This window comes from Rosa rugosa, chromosome 2 (genome assembly GCF_958449725.1).
Source record: "Rosa rugosa chromosome 2, drRosRugo1.1, whole genome shotgun sequence".
Lineage (NCBI taxonomy): Eukaryota > Viridiplantae > Streptophyta > Magnoliopsida > Rosales > Rosaceae > Rosa > Rosa rugosa.
The window spans coordinates 28,832,534-28,846,081 of NC_084821.1; the positions used below are offsets into that span (position 1 = coordinate 28,832,534).

Below are 13,548 nucleotides of genomic sequence, written 5' to 3' on the forward strand. Positions count from 1 at the left end.
CCAGCCAAGACCAGGTAGAACTCCACTCAGTTTGCGTAAAACTTAATTCACCCCAGTCTGCTATAGCCACCCTCAATTTGGACGATTGTTAACAGAGATTTTAGCAAGAGAAAAAGAGTAAAATGATCATAGTGATTTCTTGAACAGAAAACGAGCTAGCAAGTCAGCCGGTTTATATAAGTGAGTGGTCAGGATTGTGAGAACACATCTGACGGTTAGAAAGCGTGGTGATGTGCCCGAGCACTTCATGCTCTAAGCATGGAAGAATTTTCAGTTTTCTGATGGTATATAGATTTGTAATTCTAAAATTTTTTGAAGGTTAAAATTAACATTTTACCATTAAATGGGTTAGTGAAAATCTTAATTTGTTGATGGAGTAAGTAAGAATGTTTTAGGTAGAATCTGTGCTATGGGAAAAGGACCCAAAGAATAAATAGATAAAAATTCATGTTGAAACCATAAGACTAATCAAGATAAGCATAACCTCAGAACATAAACTCTAGCTGCTCATATCATTGCCTGACCACATTTATATCTGGTGCAGAAAAGAAAGCGAAAAAACTCTGCAAATGCATTCACTTACGGAATTTACATGGCAGCTGCTTTCCACAAGAGCCAGCGACCTACTACAAATTTACATTTCTCACCCTCAAACCCCCACACAAATACCATAGGGAAAAAAAATGGAATACAAAATCAAGGAGAATAAGAGAAAAAAAAAATTATAAGAAAGAGGGAAAAGCAAACAATCAAACCCATCTAAATTCTCTCCTATACCAAGCCTCGGCTCCCTCACTCCTCTTTAGGAATGAAAGAAAATTCTAATTAACCACTTCGACCTCGATAACCCAAGCTTGATCTGAAATAGACAATTTCATGTACAAATGATTGTATGTATCCACATGTCAGTGAGCCAAGTCTACACTCCCAACACCTACACTAGACTTGTCTACCATACGCACATTGTATTGTTCATATACTCTTGCCCGGTTCTCTGCCCACCACTGTTCTGCTTGTTTCTCACTAAATCGCTTACGACTGCATTCAACAACAATAAAATTGTTCCATAAGTTTAATGAGGAGAAGCTCAAATTCTAGAATGCAAGTAAATACTAAAGATTTTCTCACTCTTCATAGCTGTTGCTGCACCTACAAACCTCAAGTCACCACTCCTTTTTGAATTCTTTATTATCCTCAACAATTTAAAATTTGATATGATACAACCTTGTAATCCATCTAAATGGGACAAGGTTTATTAAGACCAACATAAACTGATTCTTGTCTCAAGATCTAATCCTCTTTTCTTTTTTTTTTAACACACACACGTGTACATGCACATCAATTTCCTAAGGTAGGCATGTATAACATACCTGAAGCGAACTCTCTTGAGATCCTTGACACCTCCTGGTAGGGAAGTAAGTGTAATATATACACCAGGCTCGTCTTGCTCAACCCATTCAGTCTCATTACAAGATTCACTTTCTTTGGTTCTGTTCCCATTTCTAGTCGCCAAGTCTGAATTCCCCTGTTTGTTGTGACCTGAACTGCGGTTACTGGTGGTACTGGACCCATTAGAAAGCAACTGGCTGTTTGATCCATTGGAGTCTGGTCCTTGGCATGTTGCTTGACCATTCAATTGATCAATAGAAGCACCAGAAACTTCATTGGGAGGATCAGAACCCAAAGAAGCAAGAGAGAGTGATTTGATATTCCGTGCTGCTCCAACAGGCAGTCTTTCAGCCATGTCCTTCAACTGATCGACAGATACAAAACACGAATCATTGGCAAGAGAGTGATGAGAGCCCAAGTGACAGTACTAAGCTTGACTTAATTTTGATAAGAAACTAAACTTTATTGCAAAAAGGTACAATTACAACCACTATAGACAGGTCCACAACAAATAGGCTACTAAGTTTTATATGAACTGAGGAATTTCTGGGCAATGAAATTGAGGCATATGCTATGTGGGAAATATGTTTGACACACATTTGTCATGAGACAGGAAAAGTTTGATATTTTTTTTGGTACAGGAAAAGTTTGATCTTTAGCACAGAGAATTATCAATAAACCAATGTCAATGAAAACTATAAATCGATTGAGGCGCACATTTATTCACCATTCTAGAATCTAGATACAATGGAATCACATTTTTCAAGACCTAGCAGAACTTACAGCAAAAGGACCCAATGAAAATTAATCTAAATTAATGTTTGTCACAATGGTTGATCTTTACCAGATGAAAAATAAGTCAGAATCAGGATTAAACTGGTATGGGAGTTTTGGAGATCCCAGAAAACTAAATTAATCTCACTTCCTCCACCTAGGTACTAATGGAGCCAAAAGAACAGTGATGAAATTAGCTACCACAAACTAAGAAAGCATGTTTGCAATTTAAAACATAAAATGAATTTTTGAAATTTTGAAATTGTGTTTTTATTTGTTTTATTTACTTTAAAGTTTGTTTCAGAGGAAGTTCTCTTTTTTCAAGAAGATTCTGAGGAATTTCTCTGAATGCACATAACTAGGAAAAAAACATTTTCTTGATAAAAGAGGCTAGTCAAGTTTACAGGGTACATCCCATAAGAAAACCAAATGATCAATAAAACCAGGCACATAAATATTCATCTTACTTGTGCAGTCAGTGACTGGATTACTTCCTTTGCGGCTTTGCATTTTGCAGCCTCTGCATCTGCAATTGCTATTGCATCTTTCAGCTGTTTAGTTGTTCTTTCCAGCTCCACTTCCTGTAGTTGGGATTTTCGAGCAAGACTTTCAACCTAAGAGACAAACTTGGTCAGTCATAATGCAGAAAGAGAAAACTGAAGAAGTCTAATATAAAAGTCGATCCTGGAAAGGAAAATTAAATGGTGTAACCTGAAAACACTTCCAAACTCATAACATAAAACATCTATAGAAACACTTATTTGGCTAACAATTGAGAAAGTAACATGGTTGTTTTAATTTCTTAACTGTCTCTTCCCTTTTCCCTTAGCGATGTTTCTCATTAATTGCCCTATCACTAAAGGACAGGCTCATGGAGTTGCCTGGCACTCATTTGAATACAATGAACTTTATCCAAAACATTGTGCCTAGTTGTTTTCTTCAATATCTGCAAATACTTGTTTCACTTGAATTTATTCAAGTCATTTCAACATAGATATTATTTTCCTTTGTGTCAAAATACTTCTTTTTCTGTTGTGGCAGGCCTGATATCAAATAGTCCATTACTACCGTAACTTCAAAAAGTTACAAGGACATGCAGTAAACCCAGGCCGACCCAACTGTAAACAGAACAACAGGTCTTCACAGTTACCAAGTCAACCAAAAGCCAACACCAACTGTTCAAAATCCCTAGACTCAGAGCTGAGTCAGCTGACAAAATACCTATTACAATGAAAGCTGCTGGGGATCAATGGCAATTATGGATTGCACCATGTAACCTAATAGAACACCATAACTAACCCATGATGGACCTGAAAGGAAGTCTTAACCGCCATGGTCCTTCTCCCATGCTAAAAGATATGTATTATACATATTTACTGATCAGAAATTCACAAGACTAAAATGGCCACTTTATGTTGGAATTGTTTCAATTGTTGCGGGACTGAAAGGATTGATTATACCATGTAAAAACTAACTAGTCAATCTTTAAAGTTGAAATGCAAGTCACTGAGAAACCGTAAGCATCAGACAAAGGATACATACGTATCAAATTTGATGATATCGATAGATGGTCAATTTTTTGATAATCTGAAGTTCAAATGCCAAAACAAAAATAAGTTTCCAAAATCAAATTGCAAAGGCTATTTAATTTCTACAACTAGGTGCACAAACTAAATTTTATTTCATCAAAATTAAAATTGGTGAAGGGAAACAGACAAAATAAACAACTAAATTTACAAGAGACCCTACACCTGTGCTCTAGTTGTTGAAAAATAAAAAGAACAGTAGTGGGTACCTGTGCTCTTAGCTTGATAACCTCCTGGCTAAGGCTTTCATTGGTCCTTTTAGCACTATCATCTACAGCAATCTTTGGTGATGTAAGTCCTCCTAGAGTTGGAGTTGGTGTTGTAGAACGAGGTGGGCTGGGGCGCCTAGAAATGGGGGATGTTGCTCTAGAAACAATTCTGGATCCAGGAACAGAAGCAGAGAAGAACTTCTTGGATGACCCAAATACTGGATTAAATGATTTAGAAATATTAAGAGCTCCCCACTGCGAACCTCCATTTGGAACAGGCGAGACTCGACTACTATTGAATTCTAGTTTCTTATTTTTCTTTGAAGAACGTGTTTCCACATTCTTCAGAGATTCCATAGAAGAAAATCTAGCAAGTTGCACACGAGATCTGGAATCCAATTTATCGTCTTTATCAATGCTGTCACTTGAGCCCTGATTGATACTTCCTCTTCTGCTCACAGAAGACTGGGATGAATAATCAGTTTCTATAGCTTTTCTCAGTTTACTAAAACAATTGTCACAGACACGATACGGTTTGTTGGGATTTGGTGCCATAGAAGCCTTGAGTGACTTCTTACTGCTGCAAGAATGACAGAAAACAAGACCACAATTATAACAATTATGGCGTTTTCTTTTAAAATTGAACGGAAGGCGGCAGCCTGAACACATTGATTGATCAACTCCAGAAACCCATTTATGAAGGCAGATAGCTGCAGTAAAATTAGCACCACAGGCAATACTTTTGACTTGCTTATCTTTCAGAGCTTCAACTAATGTGGGAGAATTACGATCATCAATGTTCCCATGACCTAAACGACCATTTGCTCCTTTTCCCCAGGTATAAACCTCAGTTCTTGAAGTTAAAACTGCAACATGATAGGCACCACAAGAAATTTCTTCCACAAAACTCTTGAAGAGCTTTCCCTCGACCCGACTGGGGAGCTTTCCATCAGCTTGAGGGTTTCCTAACTGGCCATAAACAGGACTGCCCATTGTGTATACATGGCCAGATGTAGTAAGAGCAACTGTCATACTATGTCCACAAGCAACTTGACAAAAGTTGGGATCGACAAGAGCTGCAACACAGGTAGGCACAAGTTTTGCTTCCTTGTCACCATGCCCAAGCCGACCTTTATCGCCATCTCCCCAGGTGAACAACTTTCCTAAAGAACAGTTGCTCGAACTTGAATTGCCAACCATGACTTCTATAACAGCAGCAGTATGCCACACCCCACAAGCTGCTTGCACAGTGCGAAGACCCTTAAGGGATTCCACTTCCCTGGGAATTGAAACACTTTTCCTATCTCCATGTCCCAGAACACCAAATGTGCCATCACCAAAAGTAAACAATTGCCCGGCAGAGGTTACAACAGCTGTGTGCCAGGGTCCACAAGATATAGATGAGACATGTATACCCTCCAAGGGCCCATTTACTCTTTTGGGAACCCAGTGACTCACTTCATTTCCATGCCCAAGTAGACCAAAATTGTAAGTGCCATCACCCCATGTGTACAGATCACCGGAAAAGGTAACAGCACTTGTATGGTACTCACCACAAGCAACAAGCTCAATGTTCACATTACTGAGGGCATCAATAAGCTTTGGATGCAAAACATCAACATCTACACCATGCCCAAGCCTACCCCCAGATTCCTCTCCCCAAGAAAAAATCTCTCCTTGCTTGGTTACTAGAGCTGCATGTCGTCCACCACAGGCAATGTTTTGGACGTCGAGTACCACTGCAGATTCTAAAGGTTTAGGCAATAAAGAATCCATTTTGGCAGCAAAACTACTTCCAACTCTATGAGAACCACCACCAACAACACCATCTCCTGTGCCTTCCCCCCAAATGAAAACATCTCCTAAGGCATCACCATCATCATGACCAGAACCTTGGCTTGATGAGCTAACAGCACTGGATAGACTAACTCTAAATGCATCCATTGCCATTGCCTTCATCTGACCGTGTACACTTTCCGAGCCTCCTGATGACACAGAATGTACTGAACCACTAGCTGAATCTGAAGGGAAAAAACCCTTGGGAGGGACAGCATATAGTATCACATCTGATAGTGCCTTATCCAGACCATTTTTAGGAGGACTTTCAAATGGACTATGAAGGCGAAGGTGATCTGCACCATCCTGAATTTAACAAAGAAGAGTATAACTTCTGTTTTTCAACATAAGCCATGCAATCATACAAACGAGATGGAAACTGTACCTTCTGTAAGCTATCATTACTCCCAAATGGAGAATTCAGAGGAGAACTTCTCCGTGTATAAGTTCTCGGACTATTTGCTTCAGATGGAATTCCATCGCTCCTTGACTCTGTTCTCCATTTTCGATGGTGGCTGCGTGATATTAATGCTTTTAAACCACTGAACCATACCTCAGCTTCATCTTTATCCTTGCAAATCTAGTAAATAAGAACCATCGTTAGATTAGAGTAAACTTGAAGACACCCACATTAAACAGATTTAATATGACACAAGATAGAAACTTATTATAGGAGAATGATGTAGAAAATAAAACAACAGAGCAATGCTTACCAAATCCAGTGATCTATCATTATATATAAGAGAAAATGACTGATACTCCTTTTCAGGCCGTGGATACCTCTGAAAGATTGGCTGGAAGAAATATAAATGGTTGATCAGGACATATTAGAATAACATGAAGCTTTTGAAAAGAATAAAAAAAAACAAAAACAAATACAAAGCCCAGCAACTGACATATATGGAAGTGACGAAAATGTAAGTGGGACTAACACCACTAAAATCAGAATACTTGAAAAAGGAACAAACTGTTGTAAGAACCTTAAACAAACTTAAGGAGCAAGAGCAATGAAAAAACAACAACATTTGATTCGTCATGCACTCACAACATAACAACTTTATAATATAGTAATAACAATGCAAGTACAGATAATATAGATGTTGTATTTTCAAAGAGACTTACAGTGCGTTGCCCGGATATAATTCTAGAAACATGGCTTAGTTTAAGTTGTTTTTCCTCCTTCCCTGAGAACCATATTAGAATGGACTCATCCTGAGGGCAAAAATTCAATAACAATTAATATCTATTGGCAAAAAGAATTTGTTGGAAGATTAGCTGCATTGCATGAAACTACTGCCACAAAGATCGCACAAATGACAAGCACAATTCCTGCCTTGTAAATACAATACACACAGACACGCGCGCGCGCGCGTAAGTAATAAAGTTATCTGATGAAATTGTTGCAGAGGAATGTGCATAGGTGTAACTAATGGTTGCACTTACAGGAAAGGATTCTTTTTTTGATATCATTATGGTCATCTACTTCGGAATATTCAGTTTCCTTAATTTTGATGGACTGGAATGCTGCTGTGTTGTAATGATCTAAATAGGTGGTTCTAATGTATTTGCTGTTTCCAGGTATAGTAGCCTAGCCATTTCAAGGCTTTAGTGTCCATACTCACAATCTGTATTTTATTCAAGTATTGTACAAAAATTTTGTTTCTTATAATAAAAAGATGAAGAAGGCAGACAAAAAGTGTGTTTCCTATGTAAGGAAAAAAAAAAAAAAAAAAAAAGCCAGACACAGAGACAATATTGCAATATTATATCCAGATATTCAGAAGTAAACTTACATTAGAAAGGCGGAAGGGGCAGAACTTGGGCTTTCCCCTTCTTCCGTACTTGAGCAAGTATGCTCCTTTCTTTAAAGCAGTAATGGCCTGTTGTTAAGATCAACCAAGAATCCAACTTAAGCACTTTCAGCACATTTGCAAGTGGGAAGAAATGAATGAACAGGACAAGGAAAACAATGAATAAAATCCAGAATATGTGAATAGGACGTATAGATTTTAAAGAAAAGAATGGAAGTGTATCAGTACATAGAAGCAATCATTTGAAATCTGTTGTGGTATTAGGACCCCTATAACAATTTTACAGAGGATTTCACCTTCTTTTACTATTTTCCAGAACCCAGAATCTCAAGTAGCTTAGCAACATATCTCATGTGATGAGGTAATTTCACAGATCAGACATACAACATTTTTGAGAGTTTCGGCCTTAATCAAGATAGTGTTTTTTTTTATCAATGGACAATCGAGTTGCAGTACAAGGTTAGGAATACAGTATTTGTAACTGCCAGTCTAAGCCGTCGATACAGGAGAAACATATTGGCAATGGAAGGTGCTGAAGAGGGAAAAAGCTCTTATATCCAAATCTTGCCGGGAATTGTTGTGGAGAACAAATTGAGATATCCTATTCCACCAACCCCCAATGATTATTTCCTATCTTATTTTTTCCCATAATTATACCACTATATTGAGAACATCCGTTGTCACTGATAAAACAGTATCAGCATAGAAACAAGCATAGCAAAAGTCTAACTCAGCCTGATGATCTATGCTTTGCATTCCCTTGTTTACAAGGTAACTGCAACTAAGAGTAGCCGATTGATATTGTGCTAATTCAATTAACTAGCCCTGGAAACAATTCCACCAAAGCACGAAAAAAAATGCAAATAATAGTATGATCATCACTAAAGCACATTTACAACAAACAATACCAGTCAATCCAACACTTTTGCAGCTAATCAATTCGTAACGGAAACTAAACCGGCAAAGAAGCGGGGAGCTAGAGTACCTGCTCGATGTCTCTTTCGACCGGACCGGTGGTCCTGCTAAGATCAGAAGGCATCCTCTCCGTCCGCGACATTACTTTTCCTCTCCTCGCAAAAACCCTAAATGCATCTAACCACTCCCAAACAGTGCCAGTCGCCGATTCTCAACTCCGTCGCCAAATCCAGCCGCATATCGCCGGTACCGCACAGCTTGAAATCTCCACCAACACTTGAATCTGTCATTGCGGCCACTCACTCGAACTCGAACTCGGTCAGCTTCTTACGGGTGTGAATGAAAAGCAGGCGAGAATTTAGTTATATTCCGGCAATTGCGGAAGCGCTGAGTTGGTCAGCTCCGAGTTAACCGAGTCCACCCAGTCAGTGACGGAGAATCTGGCGAGCTAGTGACGGAAAAGGTGAGAAAATCCAGGTGAGGTATGATCTGATTATGAGTTGCAGAAGAAGAGAGAGAAACAGCTTTAACTCCACAAGAGAGAGAGAGAGAGAGAGAGAGAGAGAGTGGTGGAAATTTTCTTTTTCTTTTTTTTTCCTTTTTGAGTTTTTATACGAAATAGGTGGAAGGGAAAAGACGATGATTATCACAGTGCACATGTTAATTAAACATTTTCCTTTCGCTTTTTTACATCTCTTCCGTTCTTTTTCGGGTTTTCCTTTTCTGTTTTATGCTTCGGGACAAATTTCTTTGGGAGAAATATCACTTTGATCATCGAACTATGGGTCATTCGACACTTTGGTCATCCAACTTTTAAAAACTTCATTTTGGTCATCGAACTATGGGTCTGTATATCACTTTGGTCATTCCGTCACTTTTCTCTGTTATCTCCAGGGGTATTTTGGAGATGAAATGTTTTACCCGCCATTTTTATAACTTAATCCAATTTTCTCCACCTAAACATAAAACTTCATCCAATTTTGCCAACTTTTCCCTCCTTTTATTCATGCATTCATCATCAGTAATCAAAGCATACAACAGAGAAAAGTAATCGAGTCAGAGAATGATTCAAAGTGAGGGAATATAAGAGGAAGAAAAATATTGATTTAATAAATCGAGGAATTATAAGAGGGAAAAGTTGGCAAAATTGGATGAAGTTTTATGTTTAGGCGGGAAAAATTGGATTAAGTTATAAAAATGGCGAGTAAACCTTTAAATCTCCAAAATACCCTTGGAGTTAACAGAGAAAACAGACGTAATGACCAAAGTGATATGCGATGATATAGTTCGATGACCAAAATGAAGTTTTCAAAAGTTGGATGACCAAAGTGTAGAGCAAACCATAGTTCGATGACCAAAGTGATATTTCTGCCAATTTCTTTTTGGGTAAAATAATGGAGAAAACCAAAGATATTGTTTTGCGCTCCCTTCTCTGCATGCGTTAACAAAAAAACAATGGCCTTAGGAGACAAAACCATATGTAACTGTAACAAATTTAAAGTTACAACCATTGGTCTTGAATTGGAATATAAATTATATCTGCACATCATATTCAAGGATATATCGGTGCTCAATCTCTTAACAACTCATTCACCAAGCTCGTTGTATTGGGTTTAGAGCAAGCAGTTTTTCCACATTTTGATTTTTCTCTATTTGAATGAAAAATGAGTATCTTTTGTTCAAACAGATTCCTTATAACTATCCTCATTTTAGGTAGGCCTCATCAACGGGTCGGGTCTTACTATATTTTTAAATAGTAGCGGGCCGGGCCGGGCTTTATTGTAAATCGAATGATCCAAGCCCGTTCATATAAAGCGGGCCTTGTGGGCTTTTACGGGGCAGGCCTTGCGGGCTTTATTTACAAATAAATCTTTAAAGATACTAATTTTTTTTATAAACTTATATTTATATATCATACACTCCAAAGAGCAACGTCTATCAATTCAAAAAAAATAAAAAAAACTAACCGTTGGATGTGATCATTACAATAAATTATGAGTGTGGTAAAAAATTTAACCAATTTCACCATATTTTCGAATCCGATCGAATTGGTCAACCGTCGTCACTGCTATGTCTTCTTGGTTGACCGATGGCGTAACAACCGCGAAACGTGCTTATTTTTCTACATCACGTCTATAAATATTCCATCGATGGATATGCGTGGACATAAGATAAAAATTTCAATTTTAATTATAAAGACGTTGACGTATACCAATTTGGCTCCTAAAGTTGTATGACTTATATGTTGCATTTAACTTGTTGAGATTCACTCTAAAGCAACTATGAAGTGGAAAATGAATTTAGAGAAACCAACCACTTGATAGAGAGATTGTAATGTTTTATGGTGGTTGTAAAAAATCCAGCCTATTTGGTTCTCGTTTCGAATTCAATCAACTAGGTCAAACTTAGTTACTCTTATAAACCTATATTTATATATCATGCACTCCAAAGAGCAACCCCTATTAATTCAAAGAAAATGGAAAAACCGACCGTTGGATGGGATTATTACAATAAATTATGAGTGTGGTAAAAAATTTAGCCAATTTCACCATATTTTCGAATCCGATCGAATTGGTCAACCGTCGTCACTTGTATGTTTTCTTGGTTGACCGATGGCTTGACGACAGCGAAACGTGCTTATTTTTTCACATCACGTCTGTAAATATACTATCGATGGATGTGCGTGTACATAAGATAAAAATTTCAATTTTAATTACAAAGACGTTGCCCTATATCAATTTGCCTCCTAAAGTTGTATGACTTGTACATTGCATTTAAATTGTTGAGGTTCATTATAAAGCAACCATGAAGTAGAAAATGAATTTAGAGAAACCAACTAATCGATGGAGAGATTGTAATGTTTTATGGTGGTTGTAAAAAATTCAGCCAATTTGGTTCTCGTTTCGAATTCAATCAATGAGGTCAAACTTAGTTACTCTTATAAACCTATATTTATATATCATACACTCCAAAGAGCAACCCCTATAAATTCAATAAAAATAGAAAAACCGACCGTTTGATGAGATTATTACAATAAATTATCAGTGTGATAAAAAATTTAGCCAATTTCACCATATTTTCGAATTCAATCGAATTGGTAAACCGTCGTCATGATATGTAGAATATATATGCACATATTCTATATAGAAGTATGAGAACTTCACACACACACACATATTCTTTTATATATATATATATAAAAGAATATGTGTGAGTTTATATATATATATATATATGTGTGTGTGTGTGTGTGTGTGTGTGTGTGTGTGTGTGTTTATATATGTGTGGAATTTCTCGTACTTTTATATAGAATATATATATATATATATATAACACATTCATATATAATAGTTTACGTGCTTTTACGGGCCGGGTCTAGCGGGCTTTTGGCGGGCCGGCCCTCTACCCACCAAGGCGGGCTTTTAAGGGCTTTTTAACGGGCCCGACCGGGCTTTTGGCCATGCCGGCCGGCGGGTCCCCATCGGCCCATTTGATCCGCGGGCTTTTTGATGAGGCCTAAATTTAGGGATAGTGAGGAAAGAGAAAACAAAATTTCCTAAAATTACAGTAATCTCAAAAATTTTAAGAAATAAATATAGAGATTTTAGAGATTGCTGTAAAATAGGAAATCTGTTGGACTTGGAGAAGAAAAATTGCTTGAAGCTTTGACTTTTGCTTCTCTATAATACAAAAATGATAGGGAAACTCCTTTTGCTTCTCTACAATACAAAAATTATAGGGAAACTCTATCTAATCAATTATGGTTTCTATTTTTGTGTTTTTTTTTTTAGAAGAAGAAAATTCCACTAATAACCAAACAGATTACAAAGCATTGGAACGACCGGTTGTGGTATTAACACCACGACACACATTCCTAACCTGATCCATAGTTACGGGTCCGTCAATATGAATGACATCCATGAGCCAAAATGGCCAAACCCCTAACCAAATTTTACGCCCATACGCGCGAGCTACAATGAATAGTAACCAATTCCGAGTGTAACGATACAACCTAGTCACCAACATTAAGACGAACCACTTCACTCTTTTTGACACCGTGTCCCAAAACAACCAGACCACGTGTAAGGGCAATTCACCATCACGTTGACAACTAGAAAGCATCGACAATAAAACGGATAATCCTCGATAATAACGCCATAGAGATAACACAACAGTACGAACATGACACCAATTATGGTTTCTAGTAAAACACTAAATGTTAGAAAACACTATTTACGGAGCTACAATGAAATACTAGACTACTAACTTATCTCTCGCCAACAATTATGACATATGGAACCAAAATTCAAGATACTATTCATCAATAGGAAATAATGTGCAGCTCCCTATGAGCTAAAATTGAAAACCACTTCTCCTTTGCTGTCCTTGACTTTGAATATTATCCATCGATTTGAAATCCAAAGGCCTATAATTACCTGCGTCAGCACAAAGACTATTAATTAATTACTCATGACGTCTTGTTTCTATGACGTCCTTCCACATCAATCTCTTTCATCGTCTTCTTCGATCTCATCCTTTTGAAAGTTTGTTTCTCTAAAAAATTTTCTCTTCTACCATGAATAATGGGTTCCAGATATCAAACTCACCTCCTTGGCCGATTATACCAAATCCAATTACAATATACACGACTCTCTCAATCAAAATGACGTCCAACCTTACCTCCTTGCTGATCGAATCAAAATTAACAAGTTGCTTTATTACCTATCAAGAATGACGCAGTGATAATCACCCAAGCATATAAATGCAAAAGGACAATGAAGAAAGCAAAAAGAAATATGTTCAGATTGAAAAACTAATAAACTATGCATGGTGCAATGGTGAATTTTACATAGAAAAGAAAGTCTAGAGAAACCAAGCAGACTGAAGAGATGGGAGAGAAGAGGAGGGTCTGAAGAAATGGAACGACGATCGAAAGCCGTCAATTTGTCTTCTTCTGCAATTTTTGGGAAATCTTCTTGTTTGGTCTGAGTATTCCTAGAAACCTCTAGATCATAAAGATTCAATTTT

General features: G+C 37.4%; 1 protein-coding gene across 1 annotated transcript; it reads right to left on the reverse strand.

The window, feature by feature from the left end:
- Window positions 1-488: 488 nt before the first annotated feature.
- LOC133731547 (PH, RCC1 and FYVE domains-containing protein 1) lies at window positions 489-9,105 on the reverse strand. Its single transcript, XM_062158913.1, has 9 exons — window positions 8,591-9,105; window positions 7,588-7,674; window positions 6,917-7,006; window positions 6,508-6,588; window positions 6,180-6,374; window positions 3,959-6,100; window positions 2,631-2,777; window positions 1,371-1,753; window positions 489-1,038 (listed from the first exon to the last, which is right to left on the reverse strand). The coding sequence occupies exons 1-9, from the start codon at window positions 8,660-8,662 to the stop codon at window positions 906-908; spliced, it is 3,330 nt and encodes a 1,109-aa protein (XP_062014897.1). The 5' UTR covers window positions 8,663-9,105; the 3' UTR covers window positions 489-905.
- Window positions 9,106-13,548: the final 4,443 nt, after the last annotated feature.

What these genes read in the sequence shown, in the direction of transcription:
- LOC133731547 (XM_062158913.1), bottom strand. Translation starts at nt 8,662, where the DNA reads ATGTCGCGGACGGAGAGGATGCCTTCTGATCTTAGCAGGACCACCGGT. An exon ending in GCCCCTTCCGCCTTTCTAAT is followed by an intron (nt 7,007 to 7,587) that starts GTAAGTTTACTT and finishes TTTTGCCCTCAG; the next exon opens with GATGAGTCCATTCTAATATG. An exon ending in TTATATCCGGGCAACGCACT is followed by an intron (nt 6,589 to 6,916) that starts GTAAGTCTCTTT and finishes TATTTCTTCCAG; the next exon opens with CCAATCTTTCAGAGGTATCC.